Source organism: Paramormyrops kingsleyae, chromosome 10 (genome assembly GCF_048594095.1).
Source record: "Paramormyrops kingsleyae isolate MSU_618 chromosome 10, PKINGS_0.4, whole genome shotgun sequence".
Lineage (NCBI taxonomy): Eukaryota > Metazoa > Chordata > Actinopteri > Osteoglossiformes > Mormyridae > Paramormyrops > Paramormyrops kingsleyae.
In genome coordinates, this window is record NC_132806.1 from 27,074,226 (window position 1) to 27,097,756 (window position 23,531).

The following is a 23,531-nucleotide window of genomic DNA, read 5'->3' on the forward strand; positions in this document are numbered from 1 at the left end:
TTTATGTGGACAAAGCGGGTTGTCCAACGCTGCTTTACGTCGCACCGAAGTTTCTCGAGTCGGAAATAACACGAAACTTTACAAATCCATATATGTATATGTTATTATTCGAAAGAAATTCCCTAAATCGGGATTTATAAATACAGTTTACACGTTTTATATTTATAATATTTGTTTTCGTAAGCTTTTTTTCTCATAATGTACACAAAACCATAAAACTGTTTTAGGGATCTTTGTGTCGGGAAAACATGAGTTGTATTTTATGTAGTTGAATTAATGGACGTGAGGTTTACTAAGACATTAATATATAAACGTAAAAATAAGACACGTATGCCCGGCGTGTAAGAGTACAAACACGGCCAACGTGACTCGATCCTAGCTTCCCCGTCATGACATGTTGTAATTGCCGTCGAATTCGCTGCAGATTTATGATGCACTGCTGTCTCGTACAAACGTAACACCCTCCGTATTTTACCACTGAACTGTAAATAACGCATATAAGTACTCAACTGTGAGTCTTTGCAGAGCGTTTTACCATCAACTGTTGACAGGGACTGAAAGTGAAAATTAAAATCTCCCGCCCGCCTGGCCACTTTACTACCATGGAAAATAAACACATACACAACACTCACGATATTTGATATGCATGTAATAAGATGCACAATATTTAACTAAAATAAAATTTCTTAAATAAACGTTGTTTTAATTAAAAGTAAAAAGCAGCTTCTCAGTTTCGGTATCAGACTGTTTTAAGTAGCGAGAGAATGTTTATCAGTGATGGTTCACTGTAAAAAAATAATAGCTGCGTTTTTAAACCAGTAAATGAATGTATTCAGGTATTTAAAGTATTTTTACTGTAAAACACTAGGCATTATGGAAACTTTTGTTGCTTTCAACGTATTTACAGCCGTGTAACAGGGAAATTCAACGCATTCCTGGATTTGACTTTTGACAAATCGATCGCCACTTCTCCAATAACTACTGCTGAAATTAAATGAAAATATACGTTTTTCTACGCCATTTTTGTAAATATAATATGCTTAATTTGAAGCCAAATTAATGACGTATAACCTGTAGTTTGTCTCTATCATATATATACTAGGTTATTTGAAGTGTTTATGTCAGTATCGAGTATTTAGAATTATTGTTTCAGATTGTATTTTACGTTTTTTTTGCTTTTGGTGCTGGCTTAGACATTCACTATCTCGTTTCAGAAACGTTTTATCTGCTGTGTCATATAAGAGAAACTTATTTGTATTCGATAATTATAAAATAAGCGTTACAAACATATATCTGTTTTAAATTAACAGGTGCTGATTGACAGCATTGTTTTGGTGGGGGAGGAGACAGGAGGGTTAGGCAGACATGATGGGCAGGACGTTTAAGTAGCACCCCCGCCCACCCAAAGAGACCAAGTGACAGGGCAGACACGTGGAGACAGATGGGACACCAGGCAGGACAGGACAAACAGCATAACAAGGGGCACCAAAGAAGCAGGGATCGTACCAGGGACCAACAGGACAACAGGAGAGACTAAGGAACAGAGCCACACGGACAAAACAGATGAGACTCAGGACATGACCAAACACCAGGGACTAACATCAGACCTAAACAAGGACCAGGGAGCACAAGAGACAAGCAGGCAGGACAGGCCACACTAAAACAGGGTGGACAAATAAAGGGGCAACAGAGACACAAGTAAAAACAGAAGAGGAAGCCATTGGGGACACAGACTAAGAAAAACCGAAGGCAGAACAGGGCTGACCGCACCAGGACTTTTGACTGGGTTGGTATGAACGTTGGGCTGAGGTGGGGGCTCACAGAGCAGGACTTAGGGGAAAGCCCAAAGGGTCCCACTCCAAATCCCCTGGTTAGACATTACCAGGAACAACCCAACTCAGCTTGGCACCTGGGCGACGACTGGTGATAGGGCTGGAGGTGGTGGGACATCAGGAGACGGGGCAAAGCCGATACATCTGGATCCTCCAGACCGTGGGATTAGTCCTCAGATTCAGGGTGGTGTTCTGGATGGAAAACAAGTCCTCCAGTTGAAGACGACGCAGCCCCCATGCCGCTGGCAACCCCAGAGACCTTTGAATCCGAGGCACTCGGGGTGTCTGGTCTGCTGGGTGTAGGGAGGCATGAAAGCTGGAGCGGAAGTACATGCTACTGGGGTTGTTTGAGAGTCGACTTCAATGACCGGACAAACGAAGACGGAACAAACGGGTACTTTATACATAGACTAATAAAGGGCAACAAGCATCAGACATCAAACAGCATGACAAATAAAATACCTTTGAATATTATGATTTTGCACAAGTAGTTCTATGACTAGTATATTGCAATGGCCAAAGAGATGTGTCCTGTTGCCAACGAGCTTCATAGTAAGAATCACAGACATCTTCCCAACTCCCTGTTTAAGTGTGTTATATGGGGGTGTAGCCGCTCATTTGTAAAATTTACAGCATTTAAGGCACACTTGCATAGAGACCACAAAGCATATAGACCGTCAAACAAATCCTCCATTACTTTGAATGGTGTGGCACTATTATGTCATGTTGTATACTGCAGCATCAGATGTGAGAGTTTCATTGGTTTATTTTCTCATTTAAAGTCATACTAAAGAGGGTAGGAGCCCCCCCCCCCCCCCCAGGCTGACACAAGGTCCACCCTCCAGAAATGGCTGTCTGTCTGCTTCAGCCAGGTGTTATGTGGGCATCCTCTTGCCCTGGTCCAGCTGCACAGGTCCTCAGCAGTGAGTAGATACCCTCTGGGAATCGCGCCACATGGCCGTAGTGCTATAACTGACACTCCCTCACAATGCAGGTAATGTGCCTCATTCAGGACTCCCTGAGCAACCACGGATTCAACACAAAGTCAAAGACACACAGTACCAAAGGAGTGGAGTCTTCGTCTTAGGTCACTGGATAGCAGCCATGTCTCGCAGTCAAACAGCAAAAGACTATACATACTTTGGTCAGGATTTAGTGTTTGATGCACTAATTACAGATCTCAAAGACCTAGAAGACATTGGAATTGATTGTGGGGGGCATGTGTTCAAAGCCAGTGTGTTTGCAATTGCAGGTGACAATCTTAGCTCACACAGCATAGGAGGGTTTGCTGAGAATTTCAGCAAGACCTCACATTTTTGCCAGTTTTGTGAAATTGACAGACACGTTTTTATGTTCATCACGTAAGAGTCATACATCATGCATTTACAAGATATAGAACCTGGACAAGCAAAATGTGGGGTCAAATTTACATACATTCATGTTTGTCAGTCTGGTTTGCCACCTTGCAATGATCATGACCTGTTCGAAGGTGTAGTGTCTACTCGTCTAGTGTTGTTGAGTCATCTTGTCAGTGAAGGGAAACATTTCACTTATTCAGATCTGAATCAATGGATGAATCAATTTCAGTGTCTTGGAAATGACAGGAATGACAAACCTTTAGAGGTAGTTGCAGGCAGTGGAAAGCTGGGAGGGAATGCTGTACTGAACTGGTGCTTTTTGAGGCTATTGCCCTTGCTTATTGGTGACAAGATTGATTCTTCTGCTGATAATGAGGTCTGCCAGCTTATCTCATATGACCATTTTTTTCAGAAAGGTTAACTTTCCTGGTCTTCCCATTGTTTCAGTGACCATGCTAGGCTGATTGTTCGCTTTGGTCCACTTCTATGTGTTTTGACTCTACGGTTTGAGAGCAAGCACTCTTATTTTAAGCGATGCTCAAGAAGATTGCAGAATTTCAAGAATTTGTGTGGAACGCTAGCAGAGCATCACCAACTCTTACAAGCGTGCACAAGCTGCTTTCCACCATTGATTGCAATTTTAAAGGCAACAGAGGTTTCCCATGATGATTATTGTGAAATGATTATGCAGCCAGTTGGCAGTTTCAATCTCCAACCTGAGAATACTGTTGCAGCAAATGCGGACACTCTCAAGGGCACAAATTACAAAAAGAACATGTATATCATTATTGCTAAAGCGGATGAGATTATTATACTTAGTAGAGTCAAGCTTGGAAGATGGTGGCGCAGGAGGTAGTGCTCTCATTCAGCAATCGGAGGGTTGCAGGTTTGAGCCTGGGTTCCTCCTGACCCCATCAAAGTGTCTTTGAGCAAGACACTGAACCCCAAATTGCTCCCACTGTGCAGGTTGGTACCTTGCATGGCAGCCTTTGCCTCCAGTGCATGGATGGGTGAATGTGAGGCATGTATTGTAAAGTGCTTTGAGTAGAAAAGTGCTATATGAATGCAGTCCATTACCATTTGTGCTTGTTCAGAACAATCTGGATGTTTACTTCATCGGTGAAAAGTGCTCACTGTCTGAATTCCTCGCCACATTGTCCCCACCGGGCATGTGTTAAGTAAGAAGATTTGATAGATCGCTATCCTCTTCCTGAAAACACTGTCAACATTATGCCACTCTTTCCTTGTAGATGTCCAACCCAAGTGAAGAGATTAGGGCAGCTATTACAGCCACGTTACCAAATGTCCCACCAGAAACTGTAGAGCAGATTATGAAACTAATTAGTCAAGGAGTGGAAAGTAAATTAGACCTTCTTTTTGTAAATGAAGAGAACCTTTTAGATCACCTAAGATCCATTCAGTGCCCCAAGCTTCCTGCCTGGTAAGGTAAGGTAAAATCAGACAACATAACATTTTGTTCTGACTAAGCATGTAGTTGTCACAAAAAACGTGAGTAAATTTTCTTTTTGAATTGCCAGTTTATTAATAAATGACTTGCATGCTTGTATACAATGCAACAGAAATAAATGTCCTCTCTGCAATATCAGTGTTTTATTCTACAATGCAGATGCAGAAAGTAAAATTGACCACCAACAAGAGAATTTTCCTTCACCGGAGCTCGCTCTTCTTATAGCTGCAGGTCATCCTCATCAGCAGGCAGACATTGGACTGAGACCTGTGAGATTCACTGGGAGAAGATGTCTGTGGATTTGCAATCAGCAGTGGACAACAAGAAAAGGTCATCACCTGCAGGTCGGCGGCATCTCACCCGTATTGTGATTGATGACATGAGGAAATATGACCTAAATCCCACCAGATCCGTCTGCCTAATATTTGCGCAGAAGATTGTGCGGCAATACTCTAAACGTTTTGTTGATGTACTGCAGGACGGGGAAACATAATTAGGTGCCGGTTATTCCGCACTTCTATCTAACTCTAGACTCAATTTGAACAGTTAAACAGAAATAACACAGTGGCACGTTACAGAAAAGGGAGAAGGAACAGTTCTGCTGACTGAAACACACCAGTGGCCAGAGGATCAAAGGATAACTATGGCTGTGTCAGGTGGCAGCCCGTTGATCTTCCACTTGGTGAAAATGAAGAAAGCCTGGAAGAAAACGTCAAGAGATGACGAGTCTGTACTTATGTGAGGGAGCATGGGGGCAGTGAGGGGAGGTGCTGGCTAACATCAGGTGGTCACCTGCTGTCGTTCAGCGAAGAGAGATCAATGCCGCACCTTGTGAACTTAAGGAAAGGAGGCCATATTTGTTTGTTCGAAATTACCTTTACGGGCACTAACAACTTTAACTTTGTATATCTAAAAGCCACGCTAACCTTTGAATTTCTGCAAATTTACAAGAAAAAAAGTTAAAATAGTCTTTCATGTTTGCATGTTTGTTCTTTTAAGGGATACCAAAACTTCTTAATTCTTCGCTTTTTGATTGGTCCCACTTATTCTATACGTTGCTATTCTGAGAGAACTATATTTTCTTATCAAAAGACTTGTTCATGGCATGTTGAGTTGCATGAAATGTTATTTGTTTGGGAAATAATGATGACATCATCTTTAAGCAAATGCATTTTATTTGTAAAATAACAATTATAGACAACGATTATTTGTATTTATTTGATTTTATATTTATTCGACTTCTGTTTTCTGGGCATCAGTCCAGAACGTGTTTCCAAATCCTGCCATAGGAAGAATATCAGTGGGTATTTCTTATGTTAACTTGCATGTTTTTTTTGGGCCGCGTTCGTCCGCGTGCTGGTGGGCATCTGGGCCGCGTTTGTCCGCGTGCTGGTGAGCGTCAGGGCCGCGTTTGTCCGCGTGATGGTGAGCGTCAGGGCCGCGTTTGTCCGCGTGATGGTGAGCGTCTGGGCCGCGTTTGTCTGTATGCGAGCTCACAGTTTCCTCAGAGCTGAATGTGAAAAGATCTAATCCAGCCAACATAGGAACTAACATCATCGAGCTACAATGTTGGCCACAACCATATCATTTTCCGTAATCTGACATCCTCCATTCGGGGCTGCTCCCAAAATTAGCCCGTTACATGTGCACCTACAATTATCTCCCAGAAGGTTTTCGAAAGGTTGGATGCAGGCCAGCTCTTTGGGATTTAGAAGCCAGTCACATGCTGCGGTAGTGAAAATGTGCCTCAGCAATTTGGCTTTAACATACGGTGACCTCATACCCCAGTGATGTCATTCAAGTCAAATTACTACGAAAGTGGCATAGGTCAGCAGGAATTCAAAGTGCTAATACTGTGGTAACCTTATACTTATTGCAAATATAAGACTCCGTTCATTTGCAAGAGCCCCTTCTTGATCCAAACCCAGGAAGAGTAATTTTTCAGAAACCAATCCTTTTGAACCATATATCAGTGTTTGCCAACCCGGTCCTCAGGAAGCCACATAAGTTCCATGTTTTTGCTCCCTTCCAGTTCCCTGCCAGACAGTCCACATTTTTGCTCCTACCCAGCTCCATAGCTGGGAAGGAGAAAAAACCTGGACTGGCTGCATGTCCCCACGGACCAGATTGGGAAACACTGCCATATATCACTGGGTTTTAGAACAAAGGAATCTTTATCCATGCAAACAGATGGAGAACATAAGCACAGATCTGGAGTCAGACACAAACCTGCTGCCCCAGAGGTGTGAGATGACTGCAAACCAGCATTCATATGATTCTACTTTATTAAAAACCTGTAATCATTACATGATAGGATCTATGTCCTTGGATTAAATCTGTCAAAATTGCCGATGACCTGAATGTGACCTTGAAAAAACAAATGTATATAGTAATTAGGCAGTTGACATATTTACATCAACCAGTTGTATGAAATATACAGTACAGATATTTTATGGGTTCCACTGAAATAAAGGTAGCTGATTACGAGAAAGATCTCGGTATGTATGTTGATGCTTCCATGTCCCACTCTCGCCAATGTGGGGAAGCAATAAAAAAGGCGAACAGAATGTTGGGTTATATCTCTAGATGTGTGGAGTTTAAGTCAAGGGAGGTGATGTTACACTTATATAATTCCTTGGTAAGACCCCACCTAGAATACTGTGTGCAGGTTTGGTCACCATACCTCAAGAAGGACATTGCTGCCTTAGAAAAGGTGCAACGAAGAGCTACGAGAATGATTCCTGGTCTTAGAGGAATGTCTTACGAGGAGAGGTTAGCGGAACTGAATCTGTTCAGCCTTGAGCAAAGGAGACTAAGGGGGGATATGATTCAGGTCTATAAGATTCTAACGGGTCTGGATGCCGTTCAGCCAAATGACTATTTCAATATTAGTCTAAATACTAGAACTCGTGGCCATAAGTGGAAATTAGCGGGAGAACATTTTAAAACAAATTTGAGGAAGCACTTCTTTACACAGCGTGTAGTCAGAGTATGGAATAGTCTTCCTGCTATTGTAGTGGAAGCTAAAACCATGGGTTCCTTTAAATCAGAGCTAGATAAGATTTTAACAACTCTGAGCTATTAGCTAAGTTCTCCCCAAACGAGCTTGATGGGCCGAATGGCCTCCTCTCGTTTGTAAATTTCTTATGTTCTTATGTTCTTATGTAACAATATGTCAGTATTATGTGTCAAAAATGATGATGCTGTACAAATATGATTAGACACAGCTGTTAAATTAAGAGTACACCCATTTGGCAACCATGGCAATAATCTGGTTTTAAAATATTGATAAATAAATCGGAGTAACAGGAGTAATCTCACAAATTGAAGCTGTCAGTTAAAATTTGTTTGAGTGTAACTGCAGCAGTAGAAATGATGGTTATATAGATTTCTGGAGAATGTTAGGAAATACATGCATGTGGTGAGTCACACTGGGCGGTTAGCAGCTACACTAAGTAGTAAACATCATGAAGAGAACTGCTTAAATCACTCAACTTCCTTCCTCTTGTGTGGGTCATGGGCTGGCAACAAGGCAATTAACGTCTGTGCTTTTCACCATGTTCCGTACCGAGATGCCAAAAATGCAGCATCGCATCGTCTGCTAGAGTGGACACAAAGAAGTACAGAAAAAAGAGGAATGGTATGAAGAATAAGGAGAATAAGAAGAAGAAGGAGTTTTAAAGAGCTTTCTTCTCAAAAGCACACATACAAATCATGCCCTTGCAATAATTATGCTGAGCTTTGGTCAGTTTCTTATGTAGAAGGGCCTTTAGGTGAAAGTTGTTATTTTAGATGACTTCCGAACCCATGACACAGTGAAGTGTGATATTCCTACACCCACCTGTCATTGTATGTTTCAACACTGTGTGTCATTTGTCCGCCAACATTACGGCTGTATATTAGCTGGTGTGTGACCATCAGACCCAAAGGGGGTCACTGAATTATTTATGTCCCTCGTCCACAGCTCTGTGTCTACCTGTCAGGGTGCCGGCGGAACGAAACAGGGAACATAATGGAAGAAATTATTTGGAAGTTAAATTCACCTCAACCGCAGCAGCTTCCCTACCTGTAGTTATTCTAATTATTGAGAAGGGGAATTCAGCTAAAAACCATTTAAAGTTAGTACATCTAAAAAGCATTTAGCTAAAACATTCATCTGCAGCTCTATAATATTACTTCCAAGAGCAGGAAGAAGGAGTAGCCAGAATCAGCGTCTTCACGTGGATTTGCACCAATCGGCGCTAGCAGGAATCCACCAGACACACAAAGTGACCTCTCAGTCACCTGGCTGCATTGCTCGTATCTCTCGTTAGGCAGCGAGAAAAGAGACATTGTTCACAGCCAAGCGGGCGGACAGCCTTGCAAAGCACTATAAATAGCACGTGATTTGGCCTGAAACTCACAACAAGAGCTGGGTGAAGCAATAGATGGAGTATAATGGCGCTGAGATGTTTAGGGGTTTCTGATGCCGTCTATAGCCAGATCTGATACATTAGGATTAAGCTAATGTTACCTCCGGCAGAGATACTTGTAATAGTGGCAAAACAATATGTCAGCCGAACAAGCCCAAGTACCAAATGGACATCAGTGGCTGGGACAAAAATAGTCCTGGCTCCATTTTTCCTTCAAAGGTTCTTAATCAAATGTGCCTTCATTGCCGTACAGTGTAAACACCTGCTAGTCATGCAAAATGAAAGGAGGGTGAATCGGCAAAGCGTGCAGTTTCATGCTGGAGTCTGAAAGTATTCTCACCACTTCTCCAGGAGCGCACACCTCCCCCACCTGTTTTTCTGAGAGAAGAGACCACTTTGTGATCCCTCTTCCTACTACAAACCAACAAGGCCAAATCCTGTCAGAAGGCTTCTGGACATCAGAAAAAAAAACTGATTTTAAATTACACGTTAAAAAGAAAGTCAAATGCACGCATGTTGAATGCTGGCTAAAGGTGTTTTTTTTTAATGATCATGGTTATGAATAAAATGGCAGGAATTAATTATATCACTAGCTATATTCTCCAAAATCAAATTAAATTGATAATGGTGTAATTACAATTATTTTGTATTCTTTCGAGTACTTTGTGGTAGAAGACAAGGGACGCCTTCATCATCCACAGCCCTGTGTAATTGCTGCCCATGCTGGATTTTGTTCCAGTTGAGGACTTAATCGGCCTTAGCCAAGGTGCCTATTAAACAAATGGCACATTTCAGATCCCATTAACTTAATATGTTACAGACTAATGACACGTGACCAGCAGCTTTTGCAGCACCTGCCATCACATCTGGAGGATGGGCCACCTTCTGCATATTATAACACGGGCTTATGTAAGATTTACCCCACATTCCACCAGAACGATATGAAAATCTTGTATAACTACCATTTTAAGTGTGTAGGGGACCAATCGGATGTCACTAAGAGTGTGTTTATGTGGGGTGAGCGGTTGACGGCATATCACTAATAACTTTGGTTTAACTAGTCGTGTTAACTCAGCTCTCAGAAAACCCCACCCTAGCCGTATTAAGAATATCATGATATAAATTATATACAGATAAATGTGTGCGCACTTCCATAGTCGGAAATGGACACATAGGTATTACCTAAATTACCAAAAAGGGAACCACTGCCCTCTTCTGGTCACTGAGTGTAGATACGTCGTTCATCTTTCGTCTAACTACCATACTATTTACAAAATAAAATTGGACCAAATTTAGTTATAATAGTCTACAATGACATTATGTTCATAATATCTACATTCGAATGCATTCTAAAAGCAGAAATGCAGCGCATGTAAATTGAGGGGTTACTGATTTCAGCATGTACATATACTACTAGATGCATGCTAGATAAAGCGCAGCATTATTCAGCTGATGTAACAAGTCATACTACAGGACTGAATAAGTAATACATCATGTTATACTTTGCAGTATATTGTTTCTTAATTAAAGTATGTTAATAGACATATGGTAAACAAGTCTATTTCAACTGAAAGCAAACGCCCGATTCAAACGCGAAAATTGATGGGAGTTTGGGAGGGGGTGGGTTTTATGAAACATCTCCGGGAAGTCGCTAATAGCTCGGTCTCTCATTGGATGATCAGTGCCATTTGAAACGTACACGCCAACAGTTTCTCGCGTCCTCATTGGAGTATCGTGCCGTCATTCAGACGAGTAGGCTGGAGAGGGGGCGGGAAGTTTGGTTGATCCAGGAGTCTTGCGGTAGCGACAGGCATAGCGGCGACCAGAATATTGAAATGAGAACATTAACGAAATAATTAATTTTATTTTTAGATATCGATTTCTGGGCACGCAAACGTGGCGGTACACCGGAGGCGGGAGAAATCCTGGAGTTTGCGAGGGTTGCTAACCTGCAAAACCTTCCAATACACGACTAGCTACCCAGCTAACTATCGCCTTTCAGTGGTTTTCCAGCACCAGCAGTTGTAAAGCAGTCGCGTCGCTTATCACTTGTTTAATAGTCTGGGTAAGATGTACATCGTTTACATGCTCTCAGCTTTACTCCTGTCGATTTTTGGCAGTTAACTTGTTATTCATAGCCATCAGCCGGTTATATTTATGACTGGAGACTTGTTGGAATCAGCCTTCACTCCGAGTTGGTGCTATCTTTTGGGTATCATTACAGTGGCGCTGGGAGGGCCATACTCAGGAAGGAGAAAGTGGTGGTTAGTTATCTGTTAGCTAGGGCTTAGGAATACCGTTAGGCTAACGTTGAGCTCGGTAATGTTAACGATGCAGAAATCAATCCGGTTACAGATGCAGAAATGCATTTAAGGGACCGCCTCGGTGGCGTGTCCCCTTCTCGGTACTACAGGCTTCAATCAGAGATGGTCACCGGCCGCAGCCCTCCACAGAAACCGCGACCCGCGTCTCAAAAATGACCAGATGCACTGAAGCCTGCTTCCGATTCACGGCCGGATTGATAGTTTGCACTGTCCGCGACATGCGCACGCTGGGAGCCGCGGAGCCCTCGGTCTAAGCTCGGCCGCGGCCGCTGACACACGACCCACAGAGCAGTGTAGAGTTCAGCTTCCAAGTAGGAGCACGAGTCCGGGGGGTGGGGACCGGGTACGGGAGGATGTCGGCATCTATGAACAGCTCCGCCGTGGTGCCGCATGAGAGGATGGAGCTAGACCTGGAGATCCCGTCACCGATGGCCCAGACGGACAGCCTGCTGAAAAGGTCCAACAGCGCGCCCATGATAAACGGACTCAGGTTAAGATGCGACCTGATTTTCTTCTGCATCCGAATACAATAGTTTGACTTGTTTGTTTATTGTGCTTAATTTCCAGTTTCATAATCAAAATGGAAAGACGGCGATAACTCGGCGATTGTTTTTTATTTTCTACCCACTTTCTCTATCCACAAAGATTCCCGTAACGCTTTACTTGACGGGGCACAAATACTTAGTAATAGTCAGTTACTGCTGAAGTACAAGTGACAAATTATGAACATAATTATTACAGAATTAGCAGATTTATTAACAGATATAGTAATTAGTTGGGATGAAAAATGCATCATGATTCAGTAATGATTATAAGATCAGTATTTAACTTGTGTTATTAATTTGTCGTTCCTTCCGTATTTCACAAAGCTTTATTGAATAAAGAATTAAGAGATAAGCCATACGTTATGATTCATTAATGATGAATTAACATGAGATCAGTATGTAACTAAGACTTAGTTTGTGGTTAATTGATACGTAAGTAAGAGTATAATACTATGTGTCCCATCAAGTAAAGTCTCACCAAGATTACTTAGGGAATATCTAGTGTGACATCATTCACCCTCCTGGTAGAAAGTGGAAGACTATGAACCTCTTATTGAACTAGAGTGGACCCGATCGGTTCACTAAACAATGCTGTTAGTGACGTTATCTTAAAATTACTATACGTGATTTTGAGCGTCTTGTCTTGTATTAGTTAAATGGCCGGCCTCTTTTCCCCACAGTGACCACTCTCAAGTCTTCCATCGGGAGATCAATCCGAGCAGGAGAAACAGCACCACAGTGGTGAATCGTCCCAGCCTGGTATGGAAGGAAAGACGCTGTTAATGTTTACGTCCAGCCGTATCTCTCTGCTCTGCTCTGGTGTTGCAGTCCTGGTGTTCATGTTCTGTGAACCATACGAAGGTCACACTTCTGTTCCTGCTGGTTTTATCTTCCGCCTCTAGTCCAGATGAAGCTCTGATGTAGCATTTAATTCGTTCCAAAGTACAGTTGCAACTTATGTTCATCTAAGTCCAGTTTATTTGTAGAAATGTCATTAACTGCTTATTAGGCCAGTCAGGGCAGGGGGGTTGCAATTGAAAGCAGAACTGTGCTGGAAATGAGTTTGCCCTCATTTAACCTACAGCCCATAAAGGTGATTTGGAAATCCTAAATAACAGTGACCTGCAGCCTTTCCATGCGGTATTTCGGATTGGCTGCCATTCATACTCAGGTTAATTGAAAGATTTGGCTCTAACTTGCTTGTTCCTGTGTTCCCACCTCCTTATGTTTCTGTCCAGGTTCCTTCCTCTCCAATCCGCATCCCCAGCTCCAGGCTGCACCAGATCAAGCAGGTAAGTGGGCACTGTGGGTCACTCATGGATGAGACCGTTGACCCCACCCCCCCACCCCACCCCCATCGTGTTAACTCATTTTCTCCTTGAGTGATCTGGCTGCATTGGATTGCAGGCTAACTGAGGTGTGGTTTGATCATTTGGTGGATTCTAGCATTTTGAAACATCTTCGATTAACCCAGATATTGAAGACTGATGAGTTAAGTGATCAAAATGAAATGGGGTTTGCAAGGGAATATTGGGGATTATGAGGTTTTCAGAGTAAATGACACATGTGTGTTCTGCTACAATACATGTTTGGGTTTGAATGACGTGTAACTTTGGATCCTAAACTAATTTAATTAGCTGCCTAATTGAAGCTCTTACTCAGCAGAACCCCCAGAATTCCCCAGGCGATTGGCCATGTGGGTATATGACTGTGTGCAGTAACTACCATAAAGATTAAGTACAGCACCTGTTTAGTCTAACCCTGGGTTTGCTTACCTGCTGTAAAAGAATAAAAATGTGAGGCATTTGTATCCTTTGGGACTGTTTTGGTCTAAGACAGTGTGTCCCAGTCCGGTCCTCGGGGATCCACAGACAGTCCACGTTAGCAAAAATGTGGACTGTTTGGCAGGGAGCTGGGAGGGAGCAAAAACGTGGACCGACTGTGGGTCCCCAAGGACTGGATTGGGAAACGCTGGTCTAAGAAATCGTTAAAATTTGTGCCTTGAGTAGTATGTTTGTGACTGGTTTTAAGAAACGGACAGTAATGTGTAAAGTAGATGGTGTAGATGTGGTGGAAGCGTCTTTCCTACCTAATCCGGCAACAGAGGTGGATATTTCAGGTCCAGAAAGTAAAAATCCAAACCAGGATTTTGTTTCAACCAACCAGTTGAGTACTATATGGCTGTGAATCTTTATACTCAGTAGGTTGGTTGAAATGAAATCCTGGTTTGGATTTTTACTTTCTGGACCTGAAATGTCCACCTCTGTCCGGCAACGAGCTGCAGTCAGAGCCCAGGGGTCTGTTATTGTCCCGGAGCAGCGTCTGCCTGCCAGGAATCGTGTGCTGGAGGCCAGGCTGACATCCTCCCTCTGTGTGTCCCCCACAGGAGGAAGGTGTGGACGTGATGAACAGGGAGACGGCCCACGAGCGGTGAGCGAGATGCGGTTTCCTTACATGCGGAGCGGGGTCACGGTCGCAGTGAGCAGCCGCACACCGAACACTGCGCAGAAGATACCGCGGGGGTGCTTGTGCTCGTATCTTCTGCACGGTGATATTAGTGTGTGGAGTTTGGTAGAAGCAAACGGGATTGTCGCGGGTGTAGTGAGCGTCGCTGTTTTGGGCAAACGTGCCCTGTTCACGCGGCGCTGTAAACCTACGTCTGCATCTCCTGCTCTTTCCTAGGGAGGTGCAGACTGCCATGCAGATGAGTCACTCCTGGGAGGAGAGTCTCAGTTTGGTATGTGAGACTCCAACCGGGCACCACGAGTCAGTCACTCCTGAGTTTAGATTCTGGTTTGGCAAGAGAAATGTATGCCTAAAATCACACCAAGTAACATTATGGTTTAGTAACATCGTAACACTGTAACAAGTTATTTGTGTGATATCAAATAGCGCTTATAATGGCACAAGCATAACATTTGTTTTAAAATGTTATTGAGAAAACCATAATTCTTTCAACAACTTGATGTGTCTAAATGTTCTTTTACAAATCTCTGGTTCGGTTGTTGAAATGGAAGGTCACTGCTTTCCTGCCCCCCGCCCCCGTCCTTCCTGCCTGACATCCTCTTTCCAGCAGAGCTGACCCATACAGACAGCTGGCATATTAATTTCAGCCTTGCTCTGCTTTGCGTTGCCCGTACCCTCTGCATGCGGCCGCTGACATGGCAGACGTCCACCTCTTTCTCGCCTGTAGAGAGCGTGGCTGATGCGCCCACATGCTACACAAAAACAACAGGGAGGCACTTGGGCCGCCAGTCTCAAGTCCAGACTGAGTCGGTAGTGTGTCCATCCGACACAGACGAAACTAGACGGCTGATTGGTCAGTTAGATTGGCTTGAATCAACCCCTTTGGTTGGCTGGTTGAACTTCAGGGTTAGAACGTGGAGTCCTGGCCCTCTGTGAGCATTTGCACTGTTGTGTAATCATTCTGTTTTGAACCTGTCAGAGTGATAACGACTTTGACAAGTCCTCCTCGTCCTCCCCGAAGCGGATTGACTTTGTGCCGGTGTCACCGGCACCGTCCCCAACTAGGGGACTCGGAAAAAAGGTAAGGGACGGTCAGCTGATGGCCGTTTCCTGCTCCGACAAACATGGGGTGTTTCGTTTATATAATTTGCTGTAATTCAAACGTTTAGCTGGCAGGCAGTTCATGTCATTGCAGATATAGATGGTAATTGATGATAATTAGCTCTGTTTTCCTCACACAAAAGGAAACCTACCCATAACTGTCCTCTCTAAATCTGCCTTGCAGGCTATATTTATTTTCTAGCATGGTGATTGGTCCATTCAGGGTTATCGGGCCTTTGCTAACTGAGGCTACTGTAGCTGTGGTGTTGGTGGTTGATCACCATGTTCAGTCTTCCCAGATCTGCCCTGAGACCTTCGCTGTGCTTCCTGCTGTCTCGTATCTGCATTTTTAAGGGCTGTAGCATTAGTGCCGCTTCTGGCTCCGGGTGACACTGAAGTCCCCCGTTGTCGTCTCCTGTGTCCCACAGCAATGCTTCTCCCCGTCCCTGCAAATCCTGGTGAGCAGCAGCGGGCCCAGCCCTGTGCCCAGCCCAACGCGACGCTTTAGGTGAGCCTCTGCGCTGCGTGTGCTGGGCCTGTGACCCTCTGCTTGGCCGCAGTCGGAGTGGGGCATCGTGTTAAATGGCATTGTGTGACTCAAGGTCACTTCCTGCTTTGTTCCTCTTCCCCTTTGGATCCTTTGACTCTGACTGTATGCAGTAGGAGGAGCCAGAGCCCCATCAACTGCATTCGCCCCAGCATCCTGGGGCCAATCAAGCGGCGAGGTGAGTGGGGGCCGGGAATCCTCCTCCATAGGGGGAAAAACATCGTGCCACATGTTTATCAAATATCAGGTGATTGTGCTGCCCTGCTTCAGTGCCTTGCATCCTATTCTCGATTTACATTCATCTGCACACGAAAAGCGGCCCGAAATCTGTTATTTTAAATGAGAAAACATTTCCAGTCCAGCCTAAACCGCTCACTACAGATCTTCAGTAGATGAGTGAAAGAACATTTTTGAAATCTAGAGAAAAAGTTAATACTAGACACAGATTCAGAGCTGTGCATGCCTTATCAGAGGAGCTGTGAATGTCAGAAGTTGGACCAAAAATGCATTAAATTAATTAACAATTCAAAGAGCTGTAGTTTCAAAACTTAGAGATACAAACCTAATATGTGGTATTTCTCCGTAAGTTTGGTATAGGGCACCTGTGATTTTTTTTTGGGGAATCTGAGAGAGTCATTTGATATGGAATAACCCAAACTGAAGTAAATAAAAGGTTGAATATGCAAACACAATGAAATGGGAGCATAGAACAGAATGAATGCTTGTAAACATCTTTGCCCTGCACTGCGAGTACGTATACCTGCACTGCGAGTACGTATACCTGCACTGCGAGTACGTATACCTGCACTGCGAGTACGTATACCTGCACTGCGTATACCAAACGTGTTTGACCCACCCAAGGCACGCTATTTATATTTGATATTCTTTGGAAAGTGCTGTGCTGAGGTAATTTTTTTTACACATACAATGTTTGATGAAAAACATTTTGTGGGTGGAATTATTACCTGAACTGAAATTTCAGCATCAGAATTCAAGACTTTCTATAGCATAACTTGGGTTGAGTTTTTGGGGGGGTCCAGGGGGTTGTATTGACTGGTTTTGATTATTGGGGGGGAAGTTACAATGCCCCCCCCACCCCCCCATAATTTATGCCCATGGCTATGGTAAAAGATTAATTCCTGTAATTACTGTAGGGATGGTTTCCTATGTATTAATTGTTATATTAATGTGTTATATTATTATTATTATTGGGTGGGTTTGCATAGTCGCCAGCACTGTTGTGGCTGGTATTTCGCCCCCTCTCTGGATGTGTGTGTTTGCATGTCTCCCCTGTTATCTGGAATCCCTGTTGCTGCACCATTGTCCACCTTTAGCACAAAGGCATGCAGGTTGATCAGTGTCTCTAAGATGCCTGTAGTGTATAAATGTATGTGGTTCCTGTGCTGGACTCGCATTCTGTCCCAAACCCCCAGCCTCGTGCTGCAGTCCCCAAGCCCCCCACCAATGACTCTGTCCAAGGCAAGCAGAGCAGTTGTATGCATGGATAACAGAATGACTGTAGCAGGGCTCTTCAAATCTGGACCTTAGTTCCAAGTCCAGGCCTTGTTTTCAGTTCTCCCAGGTAGTTTTAATAATGACTGATTCTGATTGGTCAGAGGCTTCATATCCGGCCCACAGGCAAAGGAAGGCTGGAAAATCAGCAGTGCTCAGACCTTGAGGACAGTGATATAAATAGCCCTGGATTGTAGCCTGTAATGTATGTTGGCCCCTTGCGTTCGTGTCATTTGAGAAGTAATTGAGGGGGCTGCCTGTTTAGTGGTGCTTGAACATGCCTCTGGGTGTAGGTGAGGTGGAGATGGAGATGGAGAGCCAGCCCAAGAGGCTGTTCCAGGGCTCCACCACTATGCTGACTCCCGAGGCGCCGCACCTCTCCGACCTGGCCCCCTGGTGAGTAGGCCCTTCCGGAAGCCACTGACGGTCGCTCCTGAATGCTCCGACATGGTAGACGCTGAGAGACCACATTCCCGCTTCTCTCAGCCTGTCCTCCGACCTGCTGGACGGGAGCCTCAGCAGCCTGGGCTCCTCCTCGGGATCCCCGGCCAAGATGGAGGGGGTGTCCCCATCGCCCGGCAACTCCCCCCTCAGCCTGCTTCAGGACCTCTCGCCCAAGTGAGAGCGGTGGGAGGAAAGCAGGGCAGCTTTGTGAAGACCTTCACCCGGGTCCTGGATGTGGCGATCAGCACCAGCCGCTTTCCCATCTATCGATGAGAACTTTATTTTGGAACATAATTGTTAAGCGTTCACGTACGGGACTGGCTTCAGGAAAAATCTTTGCATTCCATCAACGGAGAGTAAAGCTATAGCACCTGAACATTGTGTGTCTCTTTCACCTGCTTTCTGCTGTGGATCTGGACTCTGCGTCGTCTTGCTGGTGACGTGACAGCGGGGCGTGCTGTAGGACGAGTGTTGACACCAGCTGCTAAATGTGGATTTTCCTACACGGGGTTAACCCTGTCCTACCTCTCCAGCACCCTGGTGTTGTGGCCCCCCCAGCCAGAAATGGAACTTGACACAGCATCCGGAGTACCCCCCACACACAAACGCACACAAAACACACAAGGTGGATTGAGAATGGCTGATGCGTCCCAGTGATATTACCGCTCTGTGCTGTACAAACCCGTGATTGGCTCCTTACCCCCCCCCCCCCCTGCTTGTGCTCTGTAAATGTGTAGATATCACCGTAGGCTGTGGAGCAGATGAAGACCGCAGGGTTTGTCCTGGGAGATGTCCGAGGTCACCTTGCTGCTGTGCTTCCTAGACCACTCTGGGAAGGACCATAAACAGACTTCCTGCTTTAAAATACCTTGTTGAAAATTAACAAGAGACCAGACAATGCTGCACGCAGACCCCTGTGCTGGGTGGTCTGTTTTCTCACCCTTTCCCGTTTATGGCTATTCTCCCCACCCTCATGGGCACTGGACACTAAGGTGAAAAAGAAAAAAAAACTATACTTTGTTTTAGTGCTTGTCAAGTTACCGGGATCTGAAAAGGTGGTCTGCTCCTACTTGAACTGCCCTGTGCGAGGGGGTGCTAAAATGATGTGAAGATTTTTGGAGGGGGGGGGGGGGGAGTTTGAGCCTTGTAAACAAACTGATTGCGACGTGTTTGCAAAAGGCTACAGCCAGTTTTGCTGCTAGATTAAAGTGATGATGCATCTATTTGGAATGCGGTCACTGTAAATGAGACCTGAAGTAGGCTCAGTGGCACCCCCCACTGGGCAGACTGGGCTTCCGTGTGTCTCCATGTATGCTTGTGTGTACTGTGGCCGCCCACACTGTGCCTCATCCTCGTCAGTGCTACTAACGTGTGTAACAGTGTCCAGTGGGTCAGTCCAGCTGTCCAAAGCAGTGTTTCCCAATCCGGTCCTTGGGGACCCACAGCCTGTCCCCGTTTTTGCTCCCTCCGAGCTCCCTGTCAGCCAGTCCCCCGGAAGGGTGCAAAAACATGGACTTTCAGTGGGAAATGCTAATTTAAAGTAACCGAACTTCACCCAGGGAGACATACCTCTGTTATGGGGAAAAAAAAGCTTTTTTTTTTTTTTTCTTTTTTTTTTTTATTTTACTCCCAGGATGATTTAATGCCATTCTTTTTAATTTGTGGATCACATGATGTTTTGTGCCATTGAAGAACTGTGTCTGTACAGCTTGTGCAAAAATTACCAATGTTTATCTATTTTGTTTGGTTTTGTTTTTTGTAATAGTTTTGGAAGTTTTATAAAAAGCATTTTATTTTCTGTAAACAAGGCATGTAATGTCAAGTAAATCAAACTATTCATTTTGAGTGACAAAGTTGAGTGGATCTTTTTTTTAAGTGGGGACTGGGAGGTGTTTTGTACAGTTTTCCTTTCTTTTAACACTTTAAGTAAATACGTCAGTGGCGTCTTTGACAGTCTTCTTTTTGGTCCTGTGGAATGTCACTTCATTTGTCCACGGTGTTTCCTCAGTTTAATATACTTATTGCCTGTGTATTGTCAGGACTCCAGTATTTGCAATCCACTGGAGCTGCCCCCCCCAGAGCCTCATAATGTATGTGACTTTAGATTTAAAGAAAATAAATTATTTGCTGTACAGTGCTTGAAGTTATTTTTGAAACGTCATGTAACTGAATTCCTGCCTGCGAGCTTAAATTGCATCTCTGAGCCTGAGATATGATTAGATATCACATTAAAAACATAAACTGTGGTGGCAACTTTCAACTACCTGCAGATGGGAGTAGGGTTAGAAATATAGGATGACAAGGAACAACGAGTTTATGCACCACTCTACTGGCCTGGTTTTATGTGCAAGAGTGCAATGCTGAGTAGCTTGAGTTTGTAAGGTGAGGGACCTGTACTTATGCATTATGGATGCAGGATGATGAGGAAGGTTAATTAATCATTTGGGAACAACTGAATTTCTCCTGGTAAAATTTAAGATGGAGAGGATTTTCATCTTGAAGAGCATTTGTTTTAAATTGAGTGACTTTTGTATCGCACCCTTCACCGCATATCTGTCCCTAAGCAGTTTTTAAGATGAGCAGCGTTACATTTTGTGCTTGCACGTTCTTCCCGTTACATGAGTGGCTGGCTCAGGAGGTGCATTTTGGTAAAATGGATGATGTGTAAGTGTATGTGTGTTTTTGCCCTGATGTAGACTGTTCTGCATGCACCCCAGCCTTGTGCCCTGTGCTGCTTGGTCAGGCTCCAAGCCCTTCTGGGACCCTGACCAGGATAAGTGGTTATATGGATGGATGGATGAAATAAATATAGAATCCGTTTATTATCGGTATATTCTTTCGCTCCTTAGGGTCAGATACAGGTTAGTCGCTCCACATGTTAACTTAAGGATTAGTATATTAGCACTTATTTTATTAATCCTTTGGTCAATGTGATGTCAGACAATTGTAGTGAGATGTAATGGCAACATGATTATATGCTTCTGCGCAATGTTTCTTTACTCTGAAATTTATCGCTGGGCTTTTAAAGGTGGACAAGCTGGGGGCTGGAAACGTGGGGTCCATTTACAAGGGAGTAAGTTACTGCGTTCACACGGCCGTAACTGTATCGGGTTATGTGTAGTGGGGTCTCTGACGCCAAACGCAGCCAGCAGATGGAGCAGTTGAAGGGGATTAAAGCTTCAGTGGGCAGCTTTTGGGCCTGGGAGGTGCTGGTGACCAAGATACGGAATTACTTGAAAGAGCTTAACAGCAGAAATGGAAGACGAACGATCGGCATCTTCTAAAAAATATTCCATAAAAAATATAGGAGACTAGACTCAATTTGGAAGATCAGAGGGGCAGGTTCTAGTTTTCGTTCTGGAGTTGGAAAGATAACTTGACTGATTTATGGGGGGGGGGGGGGGGTCCACCATCGGTAGATTTTGCTGATCGGGGAGGGGCTGTTCAAATCTATAATTTCACTACCTGTCTACATGCCTCTCCCATGCATTGCATGGTGTGATTTGCAACAGCAGCCTGCAGATTCCGAGGGTGGTACATAGCTCAGCTAATTAGAATGCGGTGCCTGTCATTGGAAGGTCACAGATTCAAATCCCAAGGTTGGCAGAGTGGATTTACTATTGGGCTCCTGATTCCAAGTCCTTAACTCCCAGTTACCCGAGAAACTGTCTGAGCCTGCTGTCGGAAACGAAGCCTGTGTCTCTCTGGATAAAAGTGGCTGCTAAATGAATAAAAACAATGCTGATCGTAGATTGTCGTTGACCCCAGAATCCAAAATTAAAAAGTGTAACTGTGCCTGAGTCAGGACTGATCTGCCGTGAGTTACAGGCTCCTTCCCCAAATCCCCAGGTGTTTCATTCAGACCCATTGCCACAGGTGTATAGAATCAAGTACCCAGCCATGCAGTCAGGTTTACAAACATTTGAGAAAGAATGGGTCATTCTGAAGAGCTCAGTGAATTCAAGCACAGTACAGTCATTGGATGCCGCCTTTGCAATAAATCAGTTTGTGAAATGTCTTCCATGACAAGCAGCTGCATGCAAGTCTCACATCACCAAGTGCAATGTCAAGTGTCATGCCGAGTCTGGGATTGGTAATCTCCAGGAGAACGTTACCTGCCTGACTGCATTGTGCCAACTGTAAAGTTTGGTGGAGGAGGGATAATGGTATGGGGTTGTTTCTCAGGGGTTGGGCTTGGCCCCTCAGTTCCAGTGAAAGGAACCCTTAATGCTACAGCACACCAAGACATTTTGGACAATTCTATGCTTCCAACTCTGTGGGAGAAGTTTGGGGAAGGCCCACACAGAGCTCTGACCTCAACCCCATCAAACACCTTTGGGATGAATTAGAACGGAGATCGCGAGCCAGGCCTTCACGTCCAACATCAGTGCCTGAATTTACAAGTGCTCTTCTGGAAGAATGGGCAAAAATTCCTAGATCCGCACACCAAAATCTTGTGTAAGGCCTTCCCAGAAGAGTGGCAGCTGTTATAGCTGAAAAGGGGAGACCAACTCCATATTGATGCTATGGATTTAGAATAATAGTTCCTGTAGGTGTAATGGCCAAGTGTCATACTTTTGTCCATATAGTGTGTGTGTGTGTGTGTGTGTGTATTAAGTCTGGATTGTAATGAATGTATGTGCCTCACACATGCAGAAGCTGAAAGAAAACATTTTTAACATTCTACATTTTTGCACTCTAATGGCTATCCAGGCTGTGGCAGTCAGTTTTTTGACAGTCTGAAACGAAATACTGAAAGACATCGCTTGGATATATTTTTACAAACTTATGACAAAGTGTTTCCATAGTGACACCTGCTAAAAGCTGAGACCTTCCAACATAGCCGAAGCACACGGTTCACCTCGTCTGAACCTGACACTGCGTCTCCATAGCAATGAGGTTCCTTAATCACAACCGAAGCCTTCTAAAGAATTTCCGACAATTTGCATCTTTGCAGACCCAGCACGTATTCATTGATTATTTTTCTCATAGTCGTAGAAAACGCATGGATGTAGAGCAGCCACACACACCACTGGGAGGATATGAATTATACTCACCCAGGTGTTTTCAGTCGTTTCACTAATCAGTTGTCTCGCAGTATATCCTTTGTATACTCATTTGCTCAGTGACCTCAGTAAGGTAATTTGAGAAAAGCACTGCACTTTTACACTAGCAGGGCCATCTCCTGAATCCTTGTGATGTTGATGTTGCAGACCCCCAGACCGTAGAGATGTGGTGAAGATGGAATGACCGCTAGGTCACGGGTTCTAACTGACAGCACATGATGCCGAAAGCACAGTCTCCCCCCCCCCCTCCCCTCCCCCATTGCTAACTGACAGCGTGGAAAATTAATGCCATAATCCCTGTCAAACCTAACGAGCATAAACCAGGCAGCAATGAAATGGGCGTTGCAGGTGTCATCTCAACATGGAAGATTGTGACAGGAAGAGAACAAGACACAGGTGGTTTTGACAGCAGGTGCGCACACACAGACGCACACACAGATACCAGGACAAAGGGCG

The 23,531-nt window shown here is 44.4% G+C and overlaps 1 protein-coding gene across 2 annotated transcripts; it reads left to right on the plus strand.

Moving 5' to 3' along the window:
* Window positions 1-10,802: 10,802 nt before the first annotated feature.
* Window positions 10,803-20,143, plus strand: pabir2 (PABIR family member 2). 2 transcript variants are annotated; one of them, XM_023797697.2, is made up of 10 exons: window positions 10,803-11,884; window positions 12,620-12,698; window positions 13,178-13,231; window positions 14,326-14,369; window positions 14,622-14,676; window positions 15,385-15,486; window positions 15,935-16,014; window positions 16,167-16,231; window positions 17,859-17,961; window positions 18,052-20,143. In XM_023797697.2, exons 1-10 carry the CDS (start codon window positions 11,748-11,750, stop codon window positions 18,185-18,187), a joined length of 855 nt encoding a protein of 284 aa, XP_023653465.1. In that variant the 5' UTR covers window positions 10,803-11,747; the 3' UTR covers window positions 18,188-20,143. The 2 variants fall into 2 exon arrangements, with proteins under 2 accessions (XP_023653465.1, XP_023653466.1); XM_023797698.2 differs by having other exon boundaries at window positions 18,747-20,143.
* The last annotated feature ends 3,388 nt before the right edge of the window (window positions 20,144-23,531 follow it).